Source organism: Onychostruthus taczanowskii, unplaced genomic scaffold (genome assembly GCF_017590055.1).
Source record: "Onychostruthus taczanowskii isolate IOZ18803 unplaced genomic scaffold, ASM1759005v1 scaffold61, whole genome shotgun sequence".
NCBI lineage: Eukaryota > Metazoa > Chordata > Aves > Passeriformes > Passeridae > Onychostruthus > Onychostruthus taczanowskii.
In genome coordinates this window covers 1,567,627-1,580,758 of record NW_024503790.1, presented here as the reverse complement: position 1 = coordinate 1,580,758, position 13,132 = coordinate 1,567,627, and the positions used below count along the sequence as shown (strand labels likewise).

The 13,132-nt window shown below is 62.8% G+C and overlaps 1 protein-coding gene across 1 annotated transcript; it reads left to right on the top strand.

The window, feature by feature from the left end:
* The first annotated feature begins 3,299 nt into the window (after nt 1-3,299).
* On the top strand, nt 3,300-12,701 carry PHC2 (polyhomeotic homolog 2). The gene is made up of 15 exons (XM_041419831.1): nt 3,300-3,500; nt 3,584-3,742; nt 3,814-3,891; nt 3,980-4,141; nt 4,717-4,821; nt 4,890-5,103; nt 5,576-6,168; nt 6,276-6,354; nt 6,882-6,956; nt 7,528-8,267; nt 9,762-9,891; nt 10,006-10,120; nt 10,696-10,837; nt 11,187-11,481; nt 11,945-12,701. The coding sequence occupies exons 1-15, from the start codon at nt 3,357-3,359 to the stop codon at nt 12,097-12,099; spliced, it is 3,186 nt and encodes a 1,061-aa protein (XP_041275765.1). The 5' UTR covers nt 3,300-3,356; the 3' UTR covers nt 12,100-12,701.
* The last annotated feature ends 431 nt before the right edge of the window (nt 12,702-13,132 follow it).

The following is a 13,132-nucleotide window of genomic DNA, read 5'->3' as shown; positions in this document are numbered from 1 at the left end:
CCATCCCGGGCTGCGGCATCCCGCCCTGGGCAGCGCCGGGGTGACTCCAGCGACACCATGCACCAGCGGCGACCGCTGCCACCAACTTCACGCTGCGTCTTCTTGCCCGAACCGGTTCTCAGCATCCTCGGGGTGACCCCGGGCGACCCCCGGTAACGGCAGGGACCGCCGCCACCATCCCCAGGCCGCAGCGTCCCGCCGGGCCTGGCTCTGGGCAGCCCCGGGATGGCTCCTGGAATCACCGACGAGCGGATCTCCGCCGGCCCCGCTTCCTCGCCCCTCCGGTCCCGGTCCGGCCCGCTCCCCTCGGCCGCATCCGCGCCCCCTCCTCGCTCCGTTGCCATGGCGACCCCGCTCACCGCCCCCCCCCACCCCGGGGTTGCCATGGCGAGCGCGAGCAGCGGGCGCGCGGCGCGGTGGGCGGGGCGCGCGCTCAGTTTCCCCACCCGGGGCCGTGGCCCCCGCCGCTCCCCGCCGCCCGTGGAGCCCCCATTTCCTACCCCCATCCGCGTCTCCCCTCCTTCCCTTTCTCCTGCGCCCCCTCCTCTGGTTCTGGACTCCCTTATTATTATTATCACTATTATTACTGCCCAGCGCCCACCATCATATTCCAGTGTCCCCGTGTTATCTCTGCCTCCCTGTACTATATCTGACGCCCTTGTCTTCTATCCTACTCCTTGCCATCATGTCCCACTCCCCATCTTCCACCCCATTTTCTGATTTTGCACCGTTAGTATTATTCCCACCCGCCACCATCATGCTCCAGTCCCTGCTGTTTTATCTGACTCCCCCTTTATTAAATCTGACCCCCTCTTTTCTTTTCTGTCCCACCCCCACTAGTGTTTTCCACCCCTCACCAGGATCTTGCATCCCCCCTCTTATTTTGCACCCACTTATCATTCCCTGTGTCATATCCTGCTGCTCCCTATCCTGCACCCCTTTATTATTATTTTTACTTACCCCCAATCATATTCCAGTGCTTGCTGTTACCTCTGAGCCCCTATATTGTATCTGACCCTCCAGTGTAATATCTGACCTCCCTCACTTCTATCCAACCCCATCATTAGTGCTTTCTGCTCTTTCCCATTATCTTCCACCCCTCCTCTGCTTTTGATTCCTCTTATTATTATTCCCACCCCATCATAATTTTCCAATCCCTACTCTTTTATCTGACCCCCCTCTTTTCTGTCCCATCTTCCCACCATATCCCACCCTTCACCAGCACCTTGCATCCCCCTTTATTCTGAACCCCCATATTATTCCCCCCATATTGCTCCATACTACTGCTTACTCCCATCTTTCCCTTCTATATCCCATATTTTCCCCACAACCTGTCTGTATCCCTATTCCATACCACTCCTCCAAAATTTCCCTACCCCCCACGTTGTTTCCCACCCCCATTTTGGGCTTAGCTCAGGGAATTCCAGCTCCCCAGCTCTTCCTGTCCTGGCTGTGGGACCCCCCCATGTTCCCCCACCCCAGTGGGTCCCAGCAGTACTCAAAATCTTCCCTCCTTTGTTATTTTGGGTGGGTGTAATGGTTTGGGGTTTGACCTCTGGGTCAAAAGTGAGGTATCCCCATCTGACACCCCAAATTCCCTGGTGGGGTTTGGTGTGGGTGAGGACAGGAGGCTTGGGCCCACAGTGGGTGGGAGCTGTGGGGGGTTTCCTGGGCTCATTCCACCCCTGGAGGATTGACTCCAGAGGGGCCTGGTGTGATCCCTCTGTCAGTCACTGCGGTGACCCCATGTCACCTCGATGCCAGCAGAGCTGAAAAAGCAGGTCTGTGGCTGTTCAGGGGGAAAAGTGCTGCCTAAGGCCTCTGCAGCTGATGGTGACACTGCCATGGACGCAGACCCGAGCGTGGGAAGTGTCACAGGCCACATGTACTGCCACACCCACGAACACAGGGATGTCCCATCCTGTGATTTGCGACAGTGGCATCTCAGGGGACAAAGCCCCATGGGCTACACGAGGCCAGGACATCGCTGCTGCCACGTCCCTCATGGGCCGGGCTGGGATGGCCTGGTGGGGCCGTGCTGTGGCATGGTCACCAAGGCCACCCAAGTGGCTGCTGTCCACAGTCTTCAGTGTCCCACACTCTTGTCCCTGGCCCCGCTGTGGTGGCACTGCAGGGGCTCAAACGGGTGACACGGGTGGAGCGCGGTGGCCATGGGTGGCTGTGGGTGACCATGGAGTCTCATGACCACCACAGTAGCAGTGGTGACAGAGGTGTCACCCACAAACCCCCCACAGCACTGTCCCCATCTTCCTCCTGCCCTTCTGTCATGCTGTCCGTCCCCCTCCTGCCATCCATTCATCCCTCTTCCTTCCACCTGCCTTTCCTCTCATCCATTTCCTCTGTCTGTTCTTCCTTGCATCCCTGCATCCCTCTCCTGTGTCCATCCAGCCTTTCTTCCATCCCTTCCTCCCTTTTGTGTCTCTTCATCTGTCCATACTTTCTCCCTCCTGTCTGGTCTGTTCTTCCCTCCATCCCTTGGTCCCTCACTTTCCTGCTTTTTTTCTGCATTTCCTTCTATCCCTGGATCCTTTCCTCATTCTGTCCATCATTCCTTCCTTCCATTCTTAGAGCCATCATTCCTTCTGTCTGTCATTTGTTGTTTGTCCTCTTGTCCATCCTTCCTTCCATCCTTGACCCCTCCTTCCGTCTTTCCTGTCCTTCTTGTCTCTTCTTCCTTACTTACTTCCATCTGTCCTTATGTCCATCCTTTTTTCCCTCCCTCCTCCCATCCATTTTCCTTTCTGCCCATCCATCCTTTCATTTGTCCCTCCCTTTCCATCCATCCTTCTGTCCATCCCTTTCCTTCTCCTGTTTGTCATTCTCTCTGTCCTTCCATCCCCTTCGTGCTTTCACCTGTCCTTACGACTACCCTTTCCTAGTTCCACAACTTCCTTGGTTTCTCTCTTTCCTTCCTCTCCTTCCCTCATTTCCTTCTCTCCATCCGTCCCTTTCCTACTTCCCTCAGTTCCTCATTTCCTTTTGTCTGTCTATCCCTTCAGCCCTCTCTTCCTCCAGTCCATCCTGCTATCCATCCCTACCTCCTCACCTCCATCTCTCTGCCTTCCAGCCTTCCCTCTGTCCATCCTTCCTCCTGTCCTTTCCTTCCCTCTGTTCTGTCCATCCTGCTGTCCATACTCCCTTTCCCCATTTTCCCCGGGGCACTGACCCCCACTTTAGTGGAGGAGGGTGAGCCACAGGGTCTCCCATCATTCTTCTCTATCCCACCTTCCTCCAGCCCCCCGTTTCCCATCCGGACATGATGGATACCCCCTCACTCTGTTGCTGCTCCCCAGCTCTAGTGTGACCCCCTTCCACCATCCCGCCCCGGCCCCGCCATGGACAATGAGCAGCTCCCAGCTCCAGCTCCCGCCAGCAGCGCCGGTGGCACGGCCCCAGCACCCGCCAGCACCACGGCCACGCGCCCGCCCGGGCCCCAGATCTCCGTCTACAGCGGCATCCCCGACCGCCAGACCGTGCAGGTACGGGGCTGGGGGGCACCCGAGGGTTGGGGGCCACCGGGGGGGGTCGTGGCACAGCCCGGGGCCACATTTCCTCCCCAAAGGTGATCCAGCAGGCGCTGCACCGGCAGCCCAACACGGCGGCGCAGTACCTGCAGCAGATGTACGCGGCTCAGCAGCAGCACCTCATGCTGCAGACGGCCGCGCTCCAGCAGCAGCACCTCACCAGCGCCCAGCTCCAGAGCCTGGCCGCTGTGCAGCAGGTATGGGCACCCCGCGGGCACGGGGGGTCGCTCGGGGCTGGCACACCCCTCACCTTCGGCTCTTCCCCAAGGCAAGCCTGGCGGCGAACCGGCAAGGCAGCTCCTCGGGGGGCAATGGCACCCAGCCGGCCCCGGCACAGCAGCCCACGGTGAGTCCCTCAGCCGCTCGACACCCACCCACCCCGCCCGTGCCCACCTGTGCCAGCACCCCGACCTTCTCCTGGTGCCCCATTCCAGATCAACCTGGCGACGTCGCCGGCGGCGGCACAGCTGCTGAACCGGGCGCAGAGCGTGGGGCCCGGGGCGTCGGGCATCGCTCAGCAGGCCGTGCTGCTGGGCAACACTGCCTCACCCGCCCTCACCGCCAGCCAGGCCCAGATGTACCTGCGGGCACAGATGGTAAGGGTGGGGCTGGGACATGGAATGCCTCAGCATCCTCATGGAGTGCCCAGCACCACTGGGGTGCCCATCACCCTGTTGTGGGATGACTGGGACCCACAGAGTGCCCGTGGCCATGCTATGATATTGTAGGGTGCTCATTGTTCTGCTCGGCATGCCTGGGACCCATGGGGAATCCATAGGGTGCCCAGGGCCTGTGGGGTGCCCCCCACCTTCCTGGGGGTCTGAGGATCCCACAGGGTGCCTGTCACCCTGCTGTGAGGTGTGTAGACTTCATAAGGTGCTTTCACTCAGCTGAGGGAACCCAGCCCCTGTATAGGGTGAACCCCTTCCCACTGGTGATGCCCAGACCCCACAAGGCACCCAGAGCCCCATTGGGGGTACCCAAGCAGGTGCTCTTTGCCTTTGGGGGGTGTTGGGACCCTATAGGGTGCCCTCCCCCACACTGGGAGTGCCTGTCCCTACCCTACATAGAGAGATACCTCAGTGCCACCCTGTAGGGACACAGAGGAGGGACACACAGGGTGTGCCACCCCTGACATGGTGAGCTGTGCACCCACTCTCCCTGTCCCCAGCTCATCTTCACACCCACGGGCCCCGTCAGCGCTGTCCGGCCCGAGAGCCCCGCGCCGGCCCCTCCACCGGCCCCGCCACCTGCCCCACCACCCACCACCCCTCAGGTGAGTCTCCCCTCCCCTGCCAGCCCCCCAAAATCTGCCCTGGCACCCCTGACCCGCTGCCGTTGCAGGTGCACAGCCTGGCCCTGCGCCCCGCCGGCCCCCACCTCCCTGCCCTGGCCATGAAGCCCCCCGGGGGTGCCCCTCCCCGGGCTGGCCCCCCCCGGGGGCCCCCGCCCGACCCCCCCGCCGAGCACCTCAAAAAGGCCGAGGGGCACGAGGGCCGCGCCCATGCCCTGGCCCGCACCACCGCCCCCGCTGCCACCCACCCGCTCGTCACCCCAGGTAAGGGGCTGCTCCGGGGCGGGGGACACCCCTGGGTGCTGGGGGAGTCACTGAACCCTAGTGATGGCCCACACTGGTGTGTCCTGAACGGTGTCACCTGCCTGTGTTTGGGACCGTCTGGGTCCATCCCCTCACTGGCAGGGGCCCTGCTCGGGAGGGTCTCAGCACCCATAGGATCCCAGGGTCCTGTGGGGTGAAGGGGGCTGGGGCAGTGAGGGTGTGAGCCAGGAGACTTCGTGGAGTGCTGGAGCCTGGGGTGCTGCACTGGCATGGCTCCCAATACTGGGGACTCCCCCCCCCCGGGATAGCCCGAGTGCAGCTTCCCACATCAGAGCTGATTGTCCGAGGGCACCAGAGGGAACATGTGCAGAGTGAGCAGCAGCCTCCTGGAGGGGGATGCTGGGGGTGGATCCCGTGGGGCTGAGGTGCTGGTGATGAGGGGGGATCTCTGTCCCCGTTGCTGTCCCCACAGCCTATGCCCCGCTGCAGCCCCCCCAGTTCCTGCAGCAGCCGCCGAAGCCGATGCAGCCGCAGCCGCCGCAGCCGCAGCAGCAGTTCGTCATCCAGCAGCAGCAGCAGCAGCTGGGCCCCCGTGGGCAGCCTCCCTCGGGCCCCCCCACAACCCCCCAGCTCCAGCCCCTGCCCCCTGCCAGCCCCAGCCCTGGCCCCCAGCCCAAAACAGGGCTGCCCCAGGGAGCGGGGGGCGAGGGTGGCCCCCCCAACGGGCACCCTGGCTGCCACGCTGCCCCCCGCAAGTTCCAGCACGCCTCGGCTGTCATCCTGCAGCTGCAGCCCGCCGGCCCCACGGTGAGGGGCCCCCAGACCTCTCCCCAAACCTTCATCATGAGGGGCCCCCAAATATCCCCCAAAGCCTTCCCAGACCTCCCACCAAACTCCCCCCAAACCCTCACGGTCGGGGGCCCCAAGCCCCTTGGTGGGGGGAGCTCAGGGGAGGGAAGGAGGAGTGGGGACACTGGAGTGGGAGTGGGGGATGTTGGGGAGTCAGCTGTGTGCACACGCGCGTGGGCGTGCAAGTGCACAATCCCTGCACACCTGTGTGTGCATGTGTGTTCCTGAATTGTGCATGGGGGCCCAGCTGTCACGTCAGTCTGCAGGTGTGCACGCTCGGGCCACACTGCGTGTGTGTACCTGCTCCATGCACACCTGTGCAGGCTTGCCCCATCCGTGGCACTTACGTGACTGTGTGTACCTGGTCCTGTGACACTGGGAGCATGTGGCTGATCCGTGTGTGTGAGTGTGCACCTGTGTTTGATCTTGTATGTCTGACCGTGCATGTGTGTCCTGGACCCATACAGTGTGTGTGCACAGCTTTGCCAGATGCATGCACATGCATGTGTGCATGTGTCTGCTCCCTGCATGTGTGTGCGTACTCACTCCAGGTCCATGCACATGAGTGCAGCCGTGCTTGCCTGCCCACGAGCGTGTGCACCTGTGCTTGATGCACGTGTGTCTGGCCTGTGCATGTGTGTGACACTCATGCCAGCCCCATGCACGTGTGTGTTTGTGGGGGTGTGTACAGGCTCCTTGCACACGTGTGCAAATGGGCGTGCCAGATCAGGTGTGTCTGGACACGCGTGCCCGATGTGACACACGTGTGTGCATGTGCATGCCCGCTCTAGGCACATGCTGGTGTGTGACCCCTGCACAGGTGTGCACACTCCACTCGTGCAGGTGCATGTCCCTGTGCCACCTGCCCTGACCCCCGCCCATGTGTGTGCACACCTGACCCTGCCCCACGCGTGTCCCTGCCACCACAGCCGTCCCCGCCCTCTCGCCGCCCGCCGCCCCCCCGGGCCCCGACACCCCCGAGGGCGAGCGGCCCCTCACGCACGGTAAGCGCCCGCCCCGCTCCCAGAGGCACGCACTGAGGGGGTGCTGCAGCCCCGAGCCCTGGTGCAGCGGGGGTCGTGGGGCCGGGCGGAGCGGCGGGGAGCTCCCTCCGCCCCGCCGTTGGCACCGGGTTGCGTGCGGCGCCCGCCGCTGCCGCTAGGGGGGGCGCGGGCGCCTCGCCTCACACACGGCCGGCCCCCGAGGGGCGGGACAGTGGCCACGCCCCTTTCTGTAGGCACGGAGGCGTGGCCACATCTGGAGGCTCCGCCCCGGCTGCGTGGGGGTGCGACCGGGGTGGGGGCGTGATCACGTCCGTGCAGTCACGCCCCTTGTGGAGCAAGGCCCCGCCCCCGATGGCGGGGCCGCGGGGGGCGGGGNNGCCCCCCGCCATGGCCCCCCCGACCCCCTGAGCGCCCGGTGAGTGAGCGCCGACCGCGGCGGCCAGGCCCGGCCCGGGGCGGCGGTGGCGGCGGCTCTGACCTCACTTCCGCATCCGCCCCCGGCCCCGGTCCGGCCCCGCGGCCCGGGCGAAGGAGGGGCGGGGGCAGCGGTAGCCGCCGCCGCCGGACAAAGGTGATGGGGTTGCCGGGGCCTGCGCGGCCCGAGGCGGCCCGGAGGGGAGAGGAGCCGGGCGGGCTGGGCCGGGGCCGTGGGCCGTGCCGGGGTTACCGGGATCCCGCGGGCGCACCTCGGGCCCTGCCGCGGCCGTGCGGGGATGCACTGCGGCCTTAGCGGGACAGCCCGGGCCTTCCTGGGGCCGAGCCGGGCTTTGCTGGGGGAGAGCGGGCCTTTCCGGGCTTGCCCCGGCCCTGTTAGGGCCTTTCTGGGGGCGATCGGGGCTTTCCGGCGGCGATGGCTCCGTGCCGGGGCAGCCGCGGCCCCGCCGGTGCCTCCCGCGCCGCCCCGGGGCTGTCCTGCTCCCGCCGCGCTCTCGGGCTGTGTCCGGAGCGCTCCGGTTGTTTTGGGGCCCCTCTGGCCGCTCTCGCACCCCCCGGGGGCTGTCTGGGCGGCGCTGGGAGCGGCAGCAGCTGCTCCCGTTCCAGCTGTATGGAAATCGCGGCCCCGCGTCAGCGCGTCGTCAGCGCCCGCCCCTCACCGCGTGTCCCCCGCTGTCCCCAGAGCCCCCCGAGCGCCTCCATGCGCAGCCCCGCATTCCCGGGATGACCTCGGGCTCCGGCAGCGCTGCCGCCACCGTCGCCGGCGCCGCCCCCCACAATGGTGAGAACAAACCGCCCCAGGCCATCGTGAAACCCCAGATCCTCACGCACGTCATCGAGGGCTTCGTCATCCAGGAGGGCGCCGAGCCCTTCCCGGTAACGTATCCCGCTCTCCCGGAGCCGGGCTGGGGCGGTGGGGAGGCTCCGGGGTGTGGGGCGTGAACCCCCGAGTCGCCCCTGCTTCGTCATCCGGGAAAGGGCCGAGCTGCTCCGGTGCCGAGTGGGTTCATCCCGCCAGCGGGGCTCCGCATCCTTGCACGTTATTCGGTGTTTTGTCATCCGGGAAGGGGCCCAGCCCTTCCCGGTAGCGTATCCCAGTGTCCCTACCCTTGTTGCTGCATTTGGGAGGTTGGGAGTGGAGCACCCACCATCGTAAGGCCCAAATCCTCACCCATTTCATCGAGGACGTCATCCAGGAAGGGGCAAAATATTCCCAGTAATGTGTATCCTTCTCTGCATCCTTATCCCTGAATTTGGGGGTTTTGGGAGTGGGGCATCCAAGCAATCATTACTATACCCCCCCCCCCCCAAAATCTTCCACCCGTGTGCTGAGAGCTTCACAACTGAGAAAAGGACAAAAATGCTCCTAGTGTGGTATCCCCCTCTCCCTACCCCTGTTTCTGGGACAGAGGGATGTTAGGAATGGGCATCCAGGCCTTTGTGAACCCCCAAATCTTCTCCCACATTACTGAGTGTTTCATCATTCAGGAAGGGACTGAGCTGTTCCTGGTAACGTATCCACCAATCCATATCCTTATCCCTGGATTTTGTGTGTGGGAGGGCAGCTTCTGCATTTTGTGGGTTGGCAATGAGGCACCCAGACAATTGTGACCCCCCAGATGTTACACACGTTGTTCTGCAGTTCATTGTCCAGGAAGGGGCAGAACCATTCCTGGGAATGCATTCCCCTCTCCCTGCTTCTGGGTTTGGGGGCTTGGGAATGGGGCATCCACACCATTGTGGATCCCCAAATCTTCACATGTTTGAGTTCCTTATTGTGCAGGAAGGGGCTGAGCCGTTCCCAGTAATGTATCTCCCTCTACCTGTCCTTGTTCCTGGATGCGGGAAATCGGGAAGAGGGCTTCTGCATTTGGGGGATTGGGAATGGGATGCCCAGACAGTCACGAGCCCCCAAATCCTTGCCCACATTATTGAGCATTTCCATCATCTGGGAAGAGACAGAACTGATCCTGGTAACATACCTGCTGTCCTTCCTGGAGCTGAGGGATTGGGATTTGGGGGGTTGGGATTTGGGGGTTGAGAGCGGGTCACTTTGCCAATTATGAACCCCCAAACCGTCGCCCTTGTTATTGAGCACTTCAGCATCCAGGAAGGGGTAGAGTCATTCCTGGTAACATTCCTCTGCTTATCCCTGCTCCCGTGTTTGAGGGGTTGGGAATGGGTCACTCAGGGAATAGCTGGACCCCAATCCCCCCCTTGTCACGTCACCCAGGAGGCGCAGGGCTGTACCTGGTGACGCATCCCCCTCTCCTCACCCTCATCCTGCCCGGGGGGTGGGATGGGCCCTGCCGGCCCCGTGCCCACAGGGAGGACTCCCCGGGGCACAGGTGCAGCCAGGTTGTTGCACAGGTGGGCCGCTCCTCGCTGCTGGTGGGGGCCCTGCACAAGCAGTATGCGCAGGAGCTGCTGCCGGACAAGCTCCCAGCGCAGGACAACACCACCACCACCGACTCGGACATGGAGGAGCCGTACCTGCAAGGTAGCGCCCGGGCCCCCGGCCCGCCCGGCCCCTGGGAGCCCCCGGGATTTCCCCCGGAGCGCCCCGGCTGAGCTGGCTGGTTTCTCTCTCTGGGTGTCCCTCCACGCCCCCCAGAATCCAAAGAGGAGGGGAACCCCCCCAAGTTGAAGTGTGAGCTCTGCGGCCGCGTTGACTTCGCCTACAAGTTCAAGCGCTCCAAGCGCTTCTGCTCCATGGCCTGTGCCAAGAGGTAACCCCAAAACCCACCATCCCTTCCTTGGTGGGGTAGAGGTAACCCCAAAACCCACCATCCCCTCCTTGGTGGGGTAGAGGTAACCCCAAAACCCACCATCCCCTCCTTGGTGGGGTAGAGGTAATCCCAGAATCCACCCAACCCCTCCTTGGTGGGGTAGAGGTAACCCCAAAATCCACCCAGCCCCGTCCTCAGCCGGATACAGGTAGCCCCCAAAATCTACCCAAGCAGGGTAGAGGCAGCCCCAAATCCCCCTGACAGAGCAGACATAACCCCAAAACCAATCTGGACCCTCTTCAGTGGAGTGGAGGTACCCCAAAATCCACTTGACAAGAGCAGAGGTAGCCCCAGAAATCCACCTGCCAGGGAAAAGGTAACGTGAAAACCCATTCAGCATGGGAGGGGTAACCCCAAAAAATCCACCCAGAGGTGGAAAGGTAACCCCAAAATCTACTTGCTCTGGTGGGGGTAACCCCAAAATCCACCCTTCCCCTCTTCTTCAGCGGGGTCGAGGTATCCCCAAAGTTCCCCTGGTGGAGTGGGGACCCCTTCCTGACCCTGGCTCCGTGCAGGTACAATGTGGGCTGCACGAAGAGGGTGGGGCTGTTCCACCCAGATCGCAGCAAACTCCAGAAGCCGGGAGGGCCCCCCCACGGGCGGCGCCGCAGCTGCAAAGGGACCCTGCCCCCCCTGAGCAAGGACAGCAAGAAACAGGTGAGGGGGACATGGGGTGAGGACTGAGGCCAGGGTTTGTCCCCTGGGTTTGGCCTTGGGGCTGGAATTTGTTCCCAGTTTGGGGAATGTGGGGTGGGCTCCAAGCCTTGGGTTTGTCCCTGACTTTTGGGGCACGGGGGGGTGCTGAGTGCAGGATTTACCACCAGTTATGAGGACGTGGGGTGGGCACTGAGGCCGGGCTTTGGCCTCAGCTGGGGGGACGTGGGGTGGGTGCCGAGCCTGGGGGTTGTCCCTGGGTTCTGGGAACACGGGGTGCACGTGAGGCTGGGGTTTGTCCCTGAATTTTGGGGACGTGGGGCAGGTGCTGAGGCCAGCACTGCCCCCGCAGCCCCCGGGATCCGTCCCAGCGGGGTCGGTGACGGCGTCGTTGCAGCTCAACCACAGCCAGGAGGATTCCAGCCGCTGCTCTGACAACTCCAGCTACGAGGAGCCGCTGTCGCCCATCTCCGCCAGCTCCTCCACGTCCCGGCGCCGGCAGGGGGAGCGGGAGCTGGAGCTGCGGGACATGGAGCTGCCGGACGTGCACGGCCGCGACCTGCCCGGCCTCGGCCACCGCTTCCTGCCCAGCGAGCCCAGCAAGTGGAACGTGGAGGATGTCTACGAGTTCATCCGCTCGCTGCCGGGTGAGGAATGTCCTGGGATGGACAGGGATCTACCCATAGATACCCAGCACTGTGGTTTTGGGAAGACTTATGTCCCTCAGGATGTGGTCGAGGAGGGATCTACTCAAGGTTAACCCCAAAATTGTGATTTTGGGGAGAGATTTATTCACGGAGAACGCCATAGATGTATTTTTGGGTAGGATTTATACATAGATAATCCCATAAATATATTTTTGGGGGATAATTTACTCACAGATAACCCCATAAATATTTTGGGGGGGATAAATTCTACTCACAAATCCATTAATATTTGGGGCGGGGGCAGGGGGACTTACAAATAAACCTACAGGATAATTGGAGGAGGAGGAGATTTACATATGATAATTCCCTAAATAGATTTTTCGGGGGATTTAAGCACAGAGAAGCCCCTAAGTGTATTTTTGGGGGCTCTGGGAGGGTTTGCTGATGCTGCCCCTCCCCACAGGCTGCCAGGAGATCGCGGAGGAGTTCCGGGCTCAGGAGATCGATGGGCAGGCGCTGCTGCTGCTCAAGGAGGATCATCTCATGAGCACCATGAACATCAAGCTGGGCCCTGCGCTCAAGATCTATGCCCGCATCAACATGCTCAAGGACTCCTGAGGGGGGGCCACGGGACCCCACTCCCCCCCGTGGGACCCCTGACCCTCCCGGGAGCCCCGCAGGACCCCTGACCCCCCACGCGGCCCCGGGGAGGGGGCGAGGGGGGGAGACACTTGTGAGCACACCCCGCCCCCCCTGCCCCCCCGGGGGGTGTAAATAGCCCCTAGCTCTAGATCCCCCCCCAGTTTTGGGGGGTCACCTCCCCTTCTCCAGCAGGGAGGGGGGTCCCCACGTGTTCCCCCGTGTCCCCCCCAGGTCAGCAGAGCCAAGCAGGACGGTTGCCTTAACGTGTGCTCCCTCCCCCAGCTGGGATTGGGGCCCCAGGGAGGCTTGGACTGCCCCCCCAGGGGGTCAGGGAGAGGTGGGGGGCGCGGAGGAGGCGTCACCCCCATTCACACACACCCCCACACACTGGGCTGTTTTTGGGGGCACCTTAGCAGAGGACAGTGGTGGGGGTCCCCCCCAGGCAGGTAAGGACCCCCCCACTCCCCCCTCAGCCAGCACGATCTTTTTAAGAAAAGAAAAGGAAAAAAAAAAATTGAAAAAAACACATGGTCCCACCCCCCCTTTTCCTGTTTTTTGTTTTTGTTTTTAATAAACACTGAAAAAAAAACAAACTTGGGACCCTCCCAGTTTTCTTCACTTCCCACATCCACATTTCTTCTCATGTAAACTAAGGCAGCAGCTCAGGGATGTCCCCAAGTGCCACCATGGGTGGTGGGACTTCCTGCGGGCAGTGGGGAAGGGCTGGGGTTGTGTGACCTGGGGATCCCTGCTGCCCCCCAGGTTGGGAGCTGGGGGTGATGTTCCCCTCCCAGGAGCCTGTGGTGGCAGTGGCACCTCCAGGTGACCCCCAAGTCACAGTGCTTAGGGGGACACAGGGTGCTGAAGTCGGTGAGGTGGGGAGGGGCACAGGAGGGGAGGTGGTGACACATTCCTGGAGATGGTCCCGGGGCGGTGACACATCCCTGGAGCTGATGGGCCTGGAGAGGGGTCCCTGGATGGAGCATCTGGATTGAGGTGTGCCCAGAGC

Bases quoted from the DNA above. Each gene is read 5' to 3' on its own strand.
- PHC2 (XM_041419831.1), top strand. From the start codon at position 3,357: ATGGACAATGAGCAGCTCCCAGCTCCAGCTCCCGCCAGCAGCGCCGGT. The intron at 6,355-6,881 runs GTGAGTGTGCAC...CTGCCACCACAG, and splicing joins CATGTGGCTGATCCGTGTGT to CCGTCCCCGCCCTCTCGCCG. The intron at 6,957-7,527 runs GTAAGCGCCCGC...CGCCGGACAAAG, and splicing joins CGAGCGGCCCCTCACGCACG to GTGATGGGGTTGCCGGGGCC.